Source organism: Exophiala oligosperma (assembly GCF_000835515.1).
Source record: "Exophiala oligosperma strain CBS 72588 unplaced genomic scaffold supercont1.8, whole genome shotgun sequence".
Classification (NCBI taxonomy): domain Eukaryota; kingdom Fungi; phylum Ascomycota; class Eurotiomycetes; order Chaetothyriales; family Herpotrichiellaceae; genus Exophiala; species Exophiala oligosperma.
In genome coordinates this window covers 1,101,691-1,119,115 of record NW_015622825.1, presented here as the reverse complement: position 1 = coordinate 1,119,115, position 17,425 = coordinate 1,101,691, and the positions used below count along the sequence as shown (strand labels likewise).

The window sequence follows — 17,425 nt, the reverse complement described above, 5'->3', positions numbered from 1 at the left end:
TCAAGGGCTCACCAAATAGGTATGGGTGGTGCAAGAAAGGACAGAACTGGTGGTCCCTGACGGAGCAGAACTCGAGACGGCTCCTCCGCACGGCGTACACGTCGACACCGGCGGGTCATTTGCAAAGACGCCACGTTTGAAGAGACCTCGACCTTGGCGGGTTTTTGAAAAGTAGTGATGGTAGTGGAGACTGTAGACGGTCTCTCTTGTGCCATTTGGAGCGACGGTAATGGAGGGAGCGACGGCGGTGATCATGGACGGGAGGATCTCGAAGCGCAGGTCATGGTCAATGGGGAGCTGGTTCGGCCGTAGGGTCGGGATCAAGAGCGGTTCGTTGAAGGGGAGGGTGGCGTCGCCGAAATCGACGTATCCATGGCTGACACTGAACAGCAGAGTTGTGACAATGAGGACGGCGACGAGGGCTCTCTCAAGGGAAGACGAGCAAGACATCCTGGTCGAAACTGCATTGACAAACACTGTGGCAAGAGGTGTAAAAAAGGCGCAGCTGCACAAACGTGAAGACACGAGACGCTGGGCAGGTGGTTGAGAAGGGGTGGCGCGTTATGATGTGCACGGACGGCAGGATTGGAATGCAACATTTTTGATTTTCTCAGGAAGTTGGAGTACAACACCCGCATGCTCAGCTCAGGGTGAGTGAGACTGACTTGGCCTTGATCAGAGGGATTGCAGTGTGAGAACGAGGACGGGATACTGTCTGTTGTCTGCAAAAATTGTACTCCGTGAGAGTGTTGAAGAGGATCAGGGGTTTTTTTGGGAATTTGGTGCCGACGCATTGTATGGCAAAGGACATAGTTCGTACCAATCAATACTCGGTTGCGTTTTTGAACAGAATACTCCTCGAGTGAACAGTAGAATCGTCACTTGACAATGGTTTCGATCACACAAGGTGCCTGGAGTTGTTTGGTTCGCTTCGATGTGTTCATTCTCCAAGGGGGTTACATCCGGTAGCCCAAGGTACGTACACAACACTTGCAGGTTTATTTTGTGCTTGGGCCAGAATGACAAGGGAAAATTTACTGAGTGGTACAATGTCCAATCTACGAGATCAATTTATTGCACTGCAGGTCCTACAGCACACACACTGTTCTGCAATCCCTCACACGCTTTCATCACAAAACCCCCCTCCTGGCTGAGTGAGGTCAAAACATTAGTCTATGATCTTGGAGTCAAGTCCATGGGCCTTTACCCAGAAAGTCTAGGCTAGAGCAGCAGAGTCACTCTGCATCTAATCTCTCTCTCTCAAAAAAGCGTCTACGGGTAAATCAAAACCAGGAGACTCGTCCAAGATCTCGACCTTGGAATCTTTATGTTTCGTAGATTGATGGCCAATCCGCTTGCGCGCGAATTCGTAGGCGATGGAACCCATGCGGTTGAGTCTTGGAACAAACTCACCTCAAATACACCATCAAAGAGGATAGTGGTGGAAAGGTATGGTACAAGCCGGCTTGGAGGCAAGTCGTGAGAAACTTGTTTTGGTGGTTGATCCGTTGGGTTCAGGGTGAGCTCATCAGAAAAGCCACCGACAAGACTCGCAACATCCACAAACGGTGGAATCAACTTTGTAGACTTTGTGGCGGATCCGAGAGATTGAGCCGTGGAGGGGAAGTACCAAGATTCCCATCTAGGTGGTACTCCTGACCCAGTACCTGCAGGCATCTTCCCAAGTCTCCAAAATCCAACATCGTAAAGCCCCCGAGTCTGCATCTCCCGTGCAGCCCCGGCCGCGACGTTTTAGATCCTGCAGGTGATCAACTTGATTTGATGATCCTCGGCTTTCAGAAAGCAAACTCTCGAAAGCGAGTCTGAAGGTGAGAGACAAATATCCGCGGAGTACGCCGGCGCCGGAGGCCCTGGGCCCGTCGAAAACGAGGGACATTTGGTGTTTAGTGTTCCTGTAGCGCCGGTGACGCCCATCCTTGAGACCGCGTACATGGAAGAGTCGGCAATCTTGAAGAGCAGCTGCATGCGTTTCTCCGACGTGTCTCCAGGACCACGACGACCGGTACAACAGTGGTCAATGCAAGCCACAAGGCGGAGACGATGGGAGGGGCCGGTGACTCGGACGACGCTGACGACGAAGCACCAGTGTCGCCTTCTGCCGAGGGTCGTACGCGGTGTGTCTGCCACTAATCAGCGGAGCCACGACGTCGGGCGAAACGATCGATCGCCGGACAGAATTCCAGGCCGAGGGTGCAGACAGACCATGAAACCGAGAATTGGGCGTGGTACTGCCATGCGCAAGCACAGGAAAACACTGAAAAGCAACACTTTCTGGAGGTATTCTCCAAAGTGCCATCTCAAAGCACAAAAGATCACTCTCTGTAACCACTTTCCGAACCCTGTGTCAAAAAGAGAGCCCTTCCCACCCACGGTTCTGACAATAGTGAGCGTCGAAGAGACTCCTTCCCCGAGTGTGTGCCAATTTTCACGAAAAGTTCAAATCTCTTTTGCGCAGATCGGTACAAGTTCAAATCTCCCTCCCTGGGACACATCGACGAGATAGGCAAAGGATTCGAGGGTGGTAAAGAAGTCTTTCGCGGCGGAACCCAGGAACCCTCCGGGGCATCATGGAGGTTCAGGTCCGCGAGGACCGCCACGATCCTATAGTCCCTCGCCTCGGGCTCACACGTAATATCGGTGTCGGACGTCTACTCTGGGACACACCGGTACTGCGCATTGCCCGAAGTGCTAGCCTTGGCTCGGTCCTGTGCTGACAGCTCGTCTGCGTACTGTGCTATGTGGGAATCCAGCTGCCTCTCCCAGAAAATGCACATGGCATCGACTTGTCTGCAAGCCTCGCCATCATGATACATTGCTTAAAATTCGAGAATCGTGTGCTCCCAGGGGATTGGAGCGTTGACGGTCAAACGGAGCAATTCAAAGTGATGGGAAATGAAGAACTGAGCAAGGGATATTTAGGAGAAAGGAGAGAGGGAGAGTACATACGCTAAACTGAAATAGTCTCAGGATTCTGATCATGTGATTATTGCGCCGAGGGGACTTGTTCATTGGTTCAAGGAGATCCCAAGGGGAAGGTCAGATAACAGGTACATAGGTGTTGTTATCGCCCGCAGGCTGTCACGGTTAGTTAGTCTGACAGTTCTATCAATAGAAAAGACAATCAAATCAACTGAGCAAGAAGAAGTGCACTGTATTCGGTGTCTTTTCACTAGAGAACGCGAGCCATTACACTGCGACCTTCCTAGCCACCGATCTTGTACTCCCTTTGCTCCCCTGACCCGGGCCGTCAGCGATAACACCTTGGCGTGGAGATGCGCCCTTTGCGGCGCCACAACACCATTTTGACAGCCGTGACATGTCTTGGGTTTAGGAACTCCGCATGTTATTTAAATTCAGCGTCTGTAGTCTCACATCTCTCTTTTCTTCTTCCTCTCGTTCAGCCCTTCATTTCTCCAACACTCGAGACCCTCGGGTTGTCTAACGAAGTTGAGAGAGCGTCCCAGTAATGCTCTCGGACTCTGCCGCGTCAAGTTCGATGCCAAAGTACCTCTGTAGAGCGGCGATGCGGTCGGCTTCGCCGTAGAACCTCGCGATGATCCTGCTCCGACCGTGTTTCCGTTCTTTGACGGTATCGTCTCGAAGAGTGACGTCACCGACGATGACCCGGTCGGTATCCGCGGGACCAGTGGTGGCAGTGGTAGCATTTGGTTCCTCCAGAAATCTCATGCAGACCAGGATCCGCGTGAACCACGACTCGGGGCTCTTGCTGATGTAGTAGTTCATGACCGAGAAGTCGTTGGGGAGAAACTCGACCTCACCGAAGCAGTAAGCCGGGATCCACTGCATCGAAGACCTGAAGCGCACGTAGTAGACCCAGAGAAGCTGCCCGGAGGTGCTACTACCACCCAGGATGCTCTCGTGGCGGAGGAGCATCTCACTGTTGCCGTCGCCATGCCCGGTGTTGCGACACGTGAAGCCATCTCGCAGGGGGACAGGGCGGGTCGGGCCATTATTACCAAAGGCGCAGTCCACGGCGTACCTTTGGCCCTCTACGGTCACGATGTTGACCATGTGAGTCCTGTGGGTGCATGATACAAACAGTCAGTAGGTGACGTTACAGTACATCGAGTATGTACCATTGTGACTCGATGAAACGATCAATCGAAATATGAACCTTCAGAAGCCCAAAAGCTCTGATGAGGCACTGCCATGGGGCTCCAGGAAAAACGAATATTTCACGTCGTCGGAAGGGCTAGCTGTACGTACCAGCCACCATATTCAACGTGTGTGTCCTTGTTGTCGGGCTTGATCTGGTTGGAGACCCGCCCTCCGACCGAAATCACTTCGTAACCCAAACCTCGGAGGACCAGGGCGAAGAAGGTATTGACCTCGAGACAGTATCCGCCTCGGCGCTGTACGACAATCTTGTAGAAGAGCTGGCTCGGATCGAGAGAGATCTCGCGACGGTAGGAATAGTGCAGGCCAAGGTTCTCGAACGGCACGCTACATATCTGTCGACGAATCAATTTGACCAAGAAGTCGTATTGCTGTTTCTGCGGAACAAGAAGTGAAGCACCGGGGTGGTCGTGGTCAACGGGGAATTCCACCCGGTCAAGATATTGTCGAATCTGATCTTCGGTGTACGAGGGGTAGTACCCCGAGGGCTGGGACGCGGTTTCCGACGCCATGAGTGGGCTGGCTACCCGAGGTACTGGAGGTAGGATACACGGGTCGTAGGGAGTAAGCCACTAGTTAAATACAAGTTTTCTTTTCATGGCACGGAAAATGTACGTACAGAAATGCCGGGGGTTTTTCGCCCACTCGCGTAAGCGGGAAGATCGAGATGCGTCTGTTTTACGTCAGCAGAGCCCCAAACCCTTGTGTAAGTATTTGTCAGGATCCTGATCATGTGACTGGTGCTCCCTGCTTGCTACACTAGGCCTATTCAGGAACTGCCCCAGTCCGCTCACCACCGTCAACAGAAAAGGCCCCTCTCCTACTCAAGAAACAAATCCTCACCGCGTGGCGAGGGAGAAAGGTCCTAAGCTCGATCACCTTCGACATCAAAGGGGGCCTACCATGGGGCCTGCAAAGAGAGAGACTACCTCAAAGGATGAATGCGCTTGACGTACTGAAAATGGTTCTGCGATGGGAAGAGGCATTCTGCTGGAACCGCACCGCACCGCGACGCTCCAAGGCGATGACGATCATCCGAGACCCGAGACCAGGGATCCTACTATAGATGGCCCTTGCCTCAAGATTCTCCTCTCATCGGCGACCCTCTTTTCTCTTCCTCGATACCGATCTGGTGCAGTGACACATCGACAGCCACGGAGGCGCAGTCGCATCTGTGAACGGGCCTACGGCATAAGTCATTGGGCTTACTCCATCGGACATCCCTCGAAGTCCTGGTTCGAAAAGAGGGTAATGCGATAAACAACCATGTGGAACCCGGCGCATGACCGTAACAAAGTGAAAGAAGATGGCCAAAAAGAAAGAACAAAAGGCCACAACTGTTCGAAAGTCCCGATGAACGGAAGACCGACAGGGGATGAGATCCGCAATGCTCCACGCTGCGCGGGTCAGACAGGGGCTCCACGCGGAGTCGACCAGAAGAAGATTGGGACTCTCGTACGCAGTAAAGACGGCGGACAGGGCATCGCCAGGCAAAGGACACACGCGACAGGCAGGCTGTACAATCAAATTTTCACTTCGATTAAGGGAGACGAGCGTGTTTTTGGGGGTTCCGTGTATGTGAATGACAAGTAACACTTTGTGAAAACGTTTGGCACTTGTATTGGTGCAGTTGGCACAAAGAAAAGATAGAGAAAAGACACAAGAAAAAATAGGGGGTAAATGGGGAAAAATAAGGAAAAGAAAAGTGTTGCAGCCAAATTCGTCCTTTTTCCTTTGCGGGTCCTATCAGATCATGATGAACCAACACCACAACCGTTGCACACTTGGTACTCCGTGGGTGGTGCAGGTTATCTCTTCCTGAGCCGACTACCAAAACGGAAGACGATGAGCCGGGGGGGAGTTCTCCGTGTTGCCATCCGAAAATCATGTACCACAGCGGTCGTCAAGGGGAATCAATCGATTCGCCAAAAGGCCGTCCCAAGCCAAGGACACGTCGAACGACCCTGTCAAAGTCCCACCCGAGATGGTGCGACACTTTGATCCATGGACCGATTTGCAGAGCCGCCAGTGAGACTCCACAGCCTCGTCTGTCCGCGAACTCGGGCTCGGTGGTTGCACTCGTGCATGTTCGAGATCAAAAGATCCCAGCAGCCCGAGATGGTGCGGTTCAATCCGAGAGGGACGATTGACGGGCTCAGATCGATATGAGATCGTGCCTGTCCTGTCCCCGGAGGTCAGCTTTGGTGTCCATCTTACCAGCTTGAACTCGTGTAGTGCAGAGGCAACTTCCTCACTCTCAGGCGAAAGGCGAAGCGCAGGGGGATTCCGTCGACCTGGTGGTGAGACGGAAGAGTGAACAGCGCGCCCGCTGGGTCGGGGGGGCCGTTGAACATCTAGGCCAAGCCACTGCTCATTCTCTAGAGCTCGATGGGTGGAAAGACTAAAATGCCTTGGTCGCCAGCAACGCACACAACTGGCGTACGTTTAACCACCTTCCTGTCTCCATAGCCCAACAATGCCAATGAGCGAGTGCTTGTTTGTGAGAAGATCTCAGGGATATAATTTGCGGACGCGGACAAGGGAGAGATGGTGCCTTTTCCTTACTTATTCATCAGTATGCGGTAGATGTTGCAGATTCTCCGGATGATGTTTCGGTCTGATTGGTTCCTGATCGCAGCCTGGTTGTCTGTGTAGATAAGCGTACAACGGTTCTTGTCGCCTGAGCTGTCCATATCGGCAATTTCTAGTGCCATGAGAATGTCCCATAGTTCCCCTGCGTAGACACATTGTACTCGGTGTCGGGGCCGAGCATGACTTGTCTAGTGGCACCTGTGTAGAAGCTATAAGGCGGCGCTACCTATCAGCCCATTGATACTACTCCCGTCAGTGTATAGGGCGTGGTCTGCTACTGACAGGTGCCCGATATTGTGTTTCATTATGGCCTCGTCGCGGGTGGGTACGATCTCGATCTCTGGCGCTTCTTGGTGGGGCGGTCTGGTGAAAGGAAGTAGGCTTTCTGGGGCCGTGAGCGGCTTGTTGTGGATGGGGCCGAAGCGCCTTTCCTTCCAGGAGTTCTGGTGGCGTCGGGCACCTATCCCAGTTCTGGTGTACGAAGTCCCTTGCCTCTCCTCTCTGCCTGATTCTCCTGATGACGTCGTACTGTGGATATGCCGGGAGACGGACAAGGGTAAGGTCGAGGGTTTGTTTCGGTTTTAGGCGGATGGGTGTTAGGTGGGCTTCCACGTCGAGTGCGTCGGCTGGTGCGGGTTTCCATGTCCCTGTGATGATTCTGGCTGCCCTGAGTTGAACCTTCTTCGAGGTTAACGGCTGTCTCCGCCAGGGTCTGTAGGCGTCCGGGTTGTACCGCGCCGTTTTGCCAGACAGGGTCTGAGGGATGATGGTTGCCATGTACTCGTTGCGGAGTTCGTCGACGGTGATACCTCGTGTGGAGTACCTAAAAATGCTGGGGATCGCCATGCTCTTTCTGACTTTGCTCATGATCTTGTCAAGATGGTCCACGAAGTATAGACGAGGCTCTAGGACCATCTCTAGAAATTTTGCTCTTTCTGAGAGTTTGATTATGGCTCCACCGATGGGCACCGGCGCTTAGCCTTCCCTGGGTGCCATAGACCATTTTCCCTGTCTCCTCTGTGGGGCGCGGAAGTGCATAAGGACGATTTTCTTTAGGTTGAAGTGTATGTCGTGACGTTTGGCCTAGGGCTCCATCTTCTGCTCATGTAGTCTCGAGAGGCTGACTGTTGTCTTCGTAAGTTCTGTCGATTACGATAACTGCTGTGTCGTCGATCCAAGCGAGACAGGAGATATCATTGTCCGGGTAGTTGCATTCCTCTACAAGGTCGGCATTGTAGCAGCCTGCGGAGAGTGGCGAGCCCTGAGGAGTTCCCGAATCAACCAGGTTCATGTCTGCGGTATGTTCGATGGCTTTGGTGATGTGCTCCTATCCCTGGGGGAGTTGTTCAACCAACAATTTGGCGATCTGTCCGTTCTGTCTATGGTGGGCACCGACGGGAAGAATTTGTCCCAGAGGATATCAGCTTTGCCCTGAGATAACGTCGTGTAGTGACCCAGCCTTCCTTCGATAGCTAGAGGTGACGTGTATGGACGATTAGGGGTCTCGCGTTCTTTGGCCCATTTGCCGAGTCACCAAGTCTTTTTCAAGTTCCCACAGGCCTCGGATAAGACGTCATTGATTCTCCAACGGTTGCGGATCTTGATCTTGATCTTTCTCTTTTTCTTGTTTGTTGGATGATGATGGCAGCTCTATCTTCCTCGGATTGGATGGTCTCGTATTTGCGTTTGGTCCTCTTAGCCTCTATGATGCACTTGCTTAGCTCCGGTGCCCACCCTGGTACTGAGTACTTGGGTATGCTCTTGATCAGTACTGCTGCATCTACTGCTGGCCTAAATGCTCCTACCACTCGATTGGCAAAGTAGTCAATGTCCGTCTCAGTGTTGAGCGGCTGGTTGGGTGCAGGTAGGTAGTCTTTAGGGCTTCAGTCTAGGATCTCGTAGTTCGTGGCGTTTTATGTGCGGATCAGCTTGGTTTCCTGGTAGCCAATTCGATGTTGAAAATGATCTCTATGGGCACGTAGGCTGATTTGTGGATGAGGCTTCTTCTCGACTTTGGAATAGTAGTCCTTACGCGAGGCCCGGTGTGGCAAGTTCTAGGTTTAGAGTGCTCCTTGCTGTATTGTTGTGGCTGATGTGTGCGATGGTTTCTAATTTCCGAAGCAGTTGTAGGTCAGAACGGCAGGATGTGCTTGTGTTTTCGTCTGCCTTGTCGTCCGAGTCGATTAGTGATACTTTCATCAAGAGGGGTCAGTATTGAAATCGCTCATCACGAGGTGTTTATGGTAGTCTGTTCCTTGCGGGATTGAGTTTTGTACCTTCTCTAGTTCAGTAAGCACGTGAACCAATTCTAAGCCAGGCTCTTGGTAGACGTTGTGAACGTCGATCTCGAGCATTGTCGATGTCTCTTGTCCTTGTTGGAACGTCTATTGGATCAAAGCGAGGGTGATATAGTTCCCTGAGTGTCACTTGATCGACCAGTCTTTTATCGGCATACTCATGTTCACGTAGAAGTATACCCGTGGGCGTTGATTGTTCACTTCTATCTAGGTCGGATAGACTGTGTGCCAGATGATTTGCGCCGGGTTGTGGATGTGTTGGGATTGATATTCAAGAGGGCTGGCTATTGGACTGCGATCAAATCGTATCTTGCGACTTTCTGGTCGTTGAGCAAGGATGACACGACTCCATCTGACTCCTTGTTGGCATTAAAACCTAGGCCTTTGAGGTGCTTTCTTTCGTGGTGTCTTGGCTAGGATTACGACTGGGACGGCGCTGGAAGTGCTATGTGGCGGCTTAGGGGCGGCGTCGATGTCGCGTGGTCGTCACCATTGGAGTGGTCGTCCTGTCCATGGCTCCAGTACTTCTCACGTAATTCGTTGGGGGGGAGGGGGAGGGAGAAGACCTGATTGGGGAGGTGGGTGGGAGGAGATAAAAGTTCCTGTCGGTGTCTGCGGTCGACGAGGTTTCTATAGTTGGTTGCGTCGCCTCTTGGGTTGACTGGTATTGCTGTTGGTGGTTTGGTGGAGTTGAAGCCGACTCGGACTCCGCTGGGCTGCTGCTATCCTCCCTTCAATGTGATTCGCCATTGGACGTGGACTCTGATTCGGACTCGCCCGTAGAGGAGGTCTTTTCTGTCGAGGAGTCTGTACTAATTTCGTCCTGGCGCTCTCCTTGGGTGGGCGATTTTTCTGCTGGTATCTCCGAATCTGATCTCTCTGGCATGTGGCGCCTCTTGCTCGGCGGGTGCTTCTGAGCATCCGATTCTATGCTCCTCCAAGTGCGTTTAAGTGTGTGTTTGAATTCGTCTCTGATGGTTACGTGGGTGCTCCTTTCAGAACTGGAGGTGTTGGTTGGCTCATAGTCCCATCATAGGCGTCGTTCTCCTTGTCGTTGTTGGCGTCGCCTTGGGCGTGGATCCCAAGTGGTTGACTCGTGAGGTAAAGGAGCTAAGGAGACCGATGATTTCCTGTTGCCCTTCTTGCAACGATGACACGCTGGTGGCGTTACGCTGACTGCCCTTGGTGGGTCCAGTCGTGTTTGTTGTTGTTGATACATCAGTAATTTCGCGGCAGACGGTACAGAAATCGGTCTTGTTAAGCACGCCCGAGTTTCGATAGAAGCTTATAGCCAAATGTTTCAGGGTGTGCGCCATTAGCTCGGCGGGGGATGCATATCAGAAGGAATACTTCCGAAATCTTGAAACATGGGCAAAGCGAAGAGTGTCGTGCTGGTTCCCAATTCCGTGATTAGCGCAGTGTCGATAGATGCACAAAGCCGTTGACGACACCTAGAAGCAATATGTAGAATCCGGACGTCTTGAAATCTGGAATCAAACGGGAACATCTTCATTTCTCGGTTTTGAAAATGCCAGTCTTGGATCTTACCACATGGTGACGTCGAGACTCTTTCTCCTCGGCGTCTTCCGTCGTCATCGATCGGCGACATGGCTGTCCAACTTCTTGGAAAAGCGTGAACAAGAGATGAAATGATCATCTTCAAACATCCGGCGTTGTCTTGAATCGTCTCTGACCAAGCTGCTGCCTTGCCCAGCCTTACGTCATACTTTTCCTACCCTTCGATTCCGTGGAAGGGCCAAGTGCTCTGGCAGCAAAGCCTTGTCGCGAGAAATGATTGATGTCCCTTGAGAAGCAGTAAGACCGCCCACGAATGAGTCAGGACATCGGGAGCTCTCTCTTTTGCTTTTTGCTCGTCCTTGCAAGGCCTGCCTGCTCGCGTCTGCCCATCTGTCAATAATTCCCTCAAACATCACAACAGGAGTAGACGGGGAAGCACCAGGTGCACTCAGGGCGGATCTGTAGCTCGACGGCAGCAAACCTCGTACTCAGAGATACTTATTACACATAGAGAGCCTTTCAAGGGTGACGTTGCGACGCTCGCAGCTCAGTCTTGTCTTTTTCCACGCCCCAGACGAGACATTTGACTGAAACTTGTCAAGATGGAGTAGACGACGCTATAGCATGGAGAGTCTGACCACCGACATGACCAGTCGCTCCGGTTCTGAATGGTGTGGCGGTCAGTTGATGATGAGGTCACGAGAGTACAGGAAATGACGACGAATTGGGTTGAACGGTAGAATGAAGGATAGACATCGAATACGTACAAAAAGACGTGGATGTTGTCGTTCGAATGAAGACCGGAAAACAAGGTACTCAAAAACGGAACCTGAAGAGTACGGAACCCCGTCGGCACCGGGACATGAAAGCCATACTTTGACGAACCCAAAGTCCGTCTCAAATCCATCAATCATTTCGCACACCCGTTCAGCGTCACACAGAAGGAGTCAGGTCGTCCGACAGGGGGATCGCAGCGCCCAATCATGCCCGCTCGCAGTCCAGACGTAGTCCTGTGCCTTGTGCAAGTTGTGTCTCGGGATTCGCGGGTACCAAATGATGGAAGGCCCGGAAATGTAGGCCGCGGTGAAAGAAGTGCTCCGAGCCATATAAGACAGTTGACATCCATCGCCGTACGAAACATCTAGTGTGCGAATGATTCGTGCACGCCCAAGTCCGCAGTTGATATGGCGAAACGTGACGATGTGATTTGGAGATGCAGAGGCATTATGACCATGTGCGAGAGACATGAAGAACACAAATCGAGTGGACGGTCCGTTCCTACCACGAGGTTAGCATAGAAATTGGCATACAAACCATGCCAGAGGAGGGTGGGATGATTAAAAGCAACCCCCACTCTGGCAAATCGGTTGTACATCGCTTGCGGCGTTTGCAGAATTTCGGCGTTTTGTTTACAACTCCGGAATATGGTTGACGGATGTGTCACCTCGGATGAAACTGAGGTGGACCGTCGGTCATGTGCTCTGGGTAAAGCTAGACACAGACCGTCACGTCGTCAACCAGATAGGGCTACTCAGCCTCTGAGGTTGATGTTTTGTCGATGTTTGCGCCGAACAAGCCCCACCGACGGTCCCCAACACTAAGCTGATCGGCAACAATCATCGTACGGAATGTCGGCAGCGTACGATGCAAGGGTTTGTTCGAGTAGAGATTGAGGCTGTCACACGCAACGCGCGATGCTGGGCTTATACGTTTGTCCTTCGCTGCTGCTAGAGTGGCTGACGATGGCGACGATGAGCTAGGAGGTGTGATTTCGGAAAGAGAGTGTTTTTCTGTAGGGCGCTGAGACATGACTGTTTTGTGGTGGATTTCACTCTCGGCGAAGTCGAGAAGATCATCGGCATTTGATTGGACACTAGAGAGATTTCTCCGAATGTATTGTAGAGAGAGGGAGGGAGAGTCCTTTCTGGCAAACTGTGATGATGGTCTGATGCAATACGTGTGGTGGCAAATGGAGAGAGCGGCCCAGAGGCCCTCGCGTGCGGTGTACTCCGCCAACCTGTCTTTACAATCCATTACGAGGCTCATTGTAAGAATACTCCACGGGTGTATCTCACAGGTGCTTCTTTGAAGCAACTCATCGACGCCCAGCATTCGCCTCCCGAGCCTCCTAGCCATCGAGGCCGGCGCAGCGACGTCGTGGTGACAATATATCATAGTAGACCCCCTGACGATCAAATTACCCAGAGGTTGTATCCCGTCCAATACATGCATACAACCAGAGAAGTTTTGGCAAAAATGACAGTGCTGTTGCGTGCGCGCAGCGTGAGCGGCAAGTGTGCAATAACATCTGGTTCCTCAATCGATCCGACACCATGTGAATGGCGCGGAAGCCCGTGTACAGATGTCGGGCAACGAGAGCGACTGAGCGGCGAGTTGTCGACAAAAGGGTCACGGGCAAAGGACAATGTCGACAGAGGCCACAGAAGCGTTGCGAGTGTTGCGGTGTGAGGTCATTCATGGTGCTTTGGTCTCTACCGACGTGTGTATTGACTCTTCGCCTCGATGACAGCCTCAATCCTCTTCTCGACGCTTTTCACTGATTCATTGATTGTCGCCTGTGGAATATTGTCCCTTTCATGTCCGATGGCCGTTGCGAGGTCCTCTAGATCCTTCTACGATCTGTCACCGTCTCACAGATACGCCCAATGCTCAATCATTCTACTCTTGAGGATCGCCCAGATGTTCTTAATGGGGCCGAGATCTGTCGAGTACGAGGGTCACCCTAGACGTGAAATGGCATGTTTCTCGAACCATTGCATAGTGATTTTGGCCTTGTGGGTAGGCGCGTCGTCCTGTATAAAGATGCGACCCTGGTTCCCAACACCTGGGTATCCGTTCGTCGAGTATTTGGGTGCAAGACCTCCCTGAGAACCCTTTTTCCTCTGATTGAGGATGTCGCACCATGAAGACGAGATCCCAAGGTCCTCCGATCCATATGGAGGTCCAAACCATGATAGAAAGGCCTCTTGCTTTGAGATGAGGCACCATCATCTCCTCATGCCGCTTTCATTGCGGCGCTCGAAGGATCCAGATTGGGTGTCTCCCAAAGCCTCTTTTCAATGAGCATTCGTTGCTGAAAATCCCTCTCCCCTCATTCATCGTCACGCCAATCCTGGTGTTCCTTACACCACCGGAGTCGAGTGTGAGCATTGACCTCTGTGAAGTCCCTCGTCTCTATTATACACGCCACCGACTTCCAAAGTCAGGGTTCTGCTTGGAGAATGTAATCGAGTTGATCAATACCTCTTCTCTTTTGGGCATACATGTTACTGTGAGAAACCGATAATTGTAGAGAGAAAGACAAGGGATATTTTCTAGCTTGCTGCGGTCGGTTGATGAGTGCGCGTGGGGTGTGAGTGCCTTTTCTTGGTACAGAAAAGAGAGTAGCAGGTAGACAGACAATGAATCGAGACGAGTTTTTGCGAACATAATAGCGTTGTTGCGAGCGCAGTGTAGCGATTAGTGCGCAGTAACATCTAGTTACCCGACTGGCCCAAGACTTTGTGATCGCTGTAGAGGCCCGGATACAGAAGTCGAACAACGAGGGCGAGGCGACTGAGCGGCGAATGTCAAACGAGAGGTTGCGAGCGAAAGAGGCCGTCGATTGAGACCACAGAAGCGTCGTAGTGTCGCGAGAGTCGCAACGTGAGTCTTGAAAGGGTCTGTATGTGTCAAAAGCATCTTTCACCAATGGCGTTCGAAGGTTGTTGTTGTTGTGGTCGAGTTACAGATACACCCTGAGTGCAGCTGATATTTTCCCGCCTAGAGTGAAAACAAAACAACGCTGCAGAAATTTCTTTGAATATATTTACTCCATATAAACCATGTAAGTCCATTCAAAAGGTGCCACGACTATGCGTCTGAATTGATAGAATTCAGTACGAAGGAGGGCTAAACTAGGTGTTGAGGCCTCAGCGCAGGTCGAGGCTGTTCCCGAATATGACTAGTGCCACTGTACTGTACTGTAGGAGACAGAAAATGATTAGTGGCCATAACAATAGCCTGATGACTAAGCACATTTTTTGGAGTTGCAGCATACTGTAGGAGTTGAACTAATCACTAGCCACGGCATGAGCCACGAGCCGAGCCACCTGATAAGATAAGCCACACACTTGATTGTAGCGCGAAGGGTCGGAGATACTTGGTTCCGACTACTACATCGGCTTACATGCTTTTACGTATTGCATAATAACAACTTTCCCAGAGGTCTGAGGGGCGCCATTGATTCTGAACTCACGCAATCAAAGTCGCAGTCGGGAATCAATGACATCCCGACTTCCACTTCCCCATAAAGCGGCCTTGACCATTGTGTTTAAGGATCTCTCTTACGGGATACCTCTCAAATCAACCAAATCTGACTTCTCAGCTCACCTGCCTTTGTCCGTCTTATCTTCCAGAATGTCATTTCCTATTTCCGAACCACCTTGCAGACCCCCCAACTTCCATCTGTTGTGGCATTCCTGCCGAGCCACCTCACAAAAACTCATGGATCCCACAAAGCCACTGGTTCTGTCCGAGATAACATTACAGCTACGGTCAATTTCGGCGAATATATCGACGACATCGACACTGACGCGGACAAATCAACTGTCACCCTCGCGAGGCTGAGAGTGGTACTGCAAACTCCCAGAAGTGCCCCGAGTACCACCCAGCATGGTCTTACAAGTCCAACTTCTTCCTTAATCCCTACGAGACCTCGATCCACAATGAGGCAACGAAGACCCCAGGATGTCGGGCCGCGTTGGGAGAGGCTTGAAGAGAATAGATCGCGTATATTCTGAGTGGATCAAATAAACAGCCAACGGCGAGGAAAGAGACAGACGATGGCCAAAAGCCAGCCTCGAAGTCAAGTCAGCCGGATGCCTAGATCATATGCAGAAATACAAGGAGAGCAGCGGGCATGACGGCCTTTGAGTGGAGAAGCCGATGCCACTGCTGACGATGTTTATCATCAGGTGTCAGGGGTGGCTCTATCGCAGCAGTGGTTCAGGCGTCCGCTTGTGAAGCATTCGTGCCCCCAAGAAGCATATTTGGTACACTGCGGAGCTGAGGCGCGACAAGAACTTTGGCTGGGTCGGTCTGAGCCGCGTTCCCCGTACTGGTTGGCATGGTCGCCACAGGAGGTACCTATATGATCGAGAAGAGGACAGGACGATGCAGTAATATTTGGAGGAACCGAGATGCAGTCCGGTTTAGCAGGCATTACTCTCGAGTTGCCCAGGCCAGTCCGGAGGATATGCAGGGGTTGGATATCGACGAGGCAGCAATTCGGATGGATCAACCCACGGGAGGACGATTTCTTCCGGGGGTGGCGGCCTGCTAGTTTGATGTCAGTTTGCTTCCTAAGAAGAGAATATGTAATGATTCGCAGCTTACAAGCAATATTTTACTTCATGCCATGAAGCTTAGAGGACCAGTTCGACCTGGAGAGCCTCGGACTTGGAGACAGGTTGGTCCAAGACAACCTCGTTCAGCTTCGGCCGTTGTGTACAGAGCTGAGAGCACCGCTCAAAAAGGCGCGGGTAAAATCCTGCAGTTGCCCAATCGAGCACACACGGTGGTTGGCCGTCAAGCCAGAGGATGTTCCGGGGAAAGAGATCCAGATGGCAGAGGACCAGCTCCATTTGCTGGAACGAAACCTGCCCTGCCCGGTCGAAGAGCCGCATGTTGAACCACGCCTCTAGGTCTTCCACCGAGGCGAACGTCGCATCGTCCGAAGCTCTGAACAGGAGGCAGCTCGAAGGCCCCCCACCGAGCGGACCGGGCTTTTGTGACTTGTGGGAGGCGAGGTGCTGGAGGATCCGAGACATGTCTCGTACTTGATCCGTGGTGTTGACGGCATCCTTTTGTTCTCCCTCCATGTAGTCCATGATGATGTAGCCCAGGCTCTCGGAGTCTTGGAAGTATCGGTGCACCCTCGGGACCCGTACGATGGCGGGATCGAGAATCTCATAGGCTTTCATCTGACTGCGGGTTTCGTCCTCACTCAGGAGAAATCCAAACTTGACGACCAAGGACTCGTTCAGTCTGAGGACCTTGTTGCCACTGATGGGATTACTGAGGAGATGGTCCGGTCTGGCCCGTTTGCACCACTCTATGATCTCGGCATCGGGGCTGAGGGCATCCATGTGAATCAACAAGAAAGGGCCAATATTATTAAATCAATGGAACGTGGTTGCTTCCAAAAGTTGCCGCAAGGTGTAGCGAGGCTCATGGAAGTGAGCCTAGGCGGCGTAGATGGCCAAACGGATGACGCCAAGGGTCACGTGCGACCACGTGGAACATGCCATACTACCAAGTACTGTACGGAGTAGAATAGGCAAGATGAGGCTGAAGCCTTGGCAAGCTGCCTTTCAGGATTTCTCACGTGCTCAGGCCAACATGACAAACCGGCCGAGCAGCGATAAATCGCGTGACTTACTACGCGTTCCAGCCTGCCACTCCGAACTTGTCAAGTGACACACAGAGAGTGACAAAGAACGATGACTTAACATTCTCGGGAGATTTACACAGTCCAGTGCTAAGGGATTCGTTCTATCTATAGAGCCCAGGTATCACGCTGAGTCATGCATTTTTGGTTGTCAAGATCCTGATCATGTGACTAGTATTCCCTGATTGTCGCACTGGTCCTATTCGGGAAGTGCCTCGGCCTGCGCGCACGCAAAGACTGCGCGGCGGTCTCACACCCTAATTTAACCCTTCTTCGCACTGAATTCCATCATTTCCAGCGCAAAGTCGTGACATGAATTGCATTCTATGTGTACAACTTCTGCTGTATCTCGAGAGCTATATCCGTTGTGAGAGCCACGTTGACAATTGCTCCATCTTTCAAGATCGTC

At 52.0% G+C, this 17,425-nt stretch overlaps 5 protein-coding genes across 5 annotated transcripts; all 5 read right to left on the bottom strand.

The window, feature by feature from the left end:
* On the bottom strand, positions 1 to 455 carry PV06_08352 (uncharacterized protein; the record flags this gene model as incomplete). Its single annotated transcript, XM_016409675.1, has 1 exon — positions 1 to 455. Exon 1 carries the CDS (start codon positions 448 to 450, stop codon positions 1 to 3), a length of 450 nt encoding a protein of 149 aa, XP_016259983.1. The 5' UTR covers positions 451 to 455.
* A 2,728-nt stretch (positions 456 to 3,183) lies between these two features.
* On the bottom strand, positions 3,184 to 4,682 carry PV06_08351 (uncharacterized protein). Its single transcript, XM_016409674.1, has 2 exons — positions 4,249 to 4,682; positions 3,184 to 4,060 (listed from the first exon to the last, which is right to left on the bottom strand). The coding sequence occupies exons 1-2, from the start codon at positions 4,668 to 4,670 to the stop codon at positions 3,460 to 3,462; spliced, it is 1,023 nt and encodes a 340-aa protein (XP_016259982.1). The 5' UTR covers positions 4,671 to 4,682; the 3' UTR covers positions 3,184 to 3,459.
* A 1,536-nt stretch (positions 4,683 to 6,218) lies between these two features.
* Positions 6,219 to 9,443, bottom strand: PV06_08350 (uncharacterized protein). Its single transcript, XM_016409673.1, has one exon. It carries the CDS (start codon positions 7,663 to 7,665, stop codon positions 7,003 to 7,005), a length of 663 nt encoding a protein of 220 aa, XP_016259981.1. The 5' UTR covers positions 7,666 to 9,443; the 3' UTR covers positions 6,219 to 7,002.
* Positions 9,444 to 10,241: 798 nt separating this feature from the next.
* Positions 10,242 to 10,799, bottom strand: PV06_08349 (uncharacterized protein). Its single transcript, XM_016409672.1, has one exon. It carries the CDS (start codon positions 10,702 to 10,704, stop codon positions 10,363 to 10,365), a length of 342 nt encoding a protein of 113 aa, XP_016259980.1. The 5' UTR covers positions 10,705 to 10,799; the 3' UTR covers positions 10,242 to 10,362.
* Positions 10,800 to 15,962: 5,163 nt separating this feature from the next.
* Positions 15,963 to 16,774, bottom strand: PV06_08348 (uncharacterized protein). The gene has a single exon (XM_016409671.1). The coding sequence runs from the start codon at positions 16,712 to 16,714 to the stop codon at positions 15,992 to 15,994; it is 723 nt and encodes a 240-aa protein (XP_016259979.1). The 5' UTR covers positions 16,715 to 16,774; the 3' UTR covers positions 15,963 to 15,991.
* Positions 16,775 to 17,425: the final 651 nt, after the last annotated feature.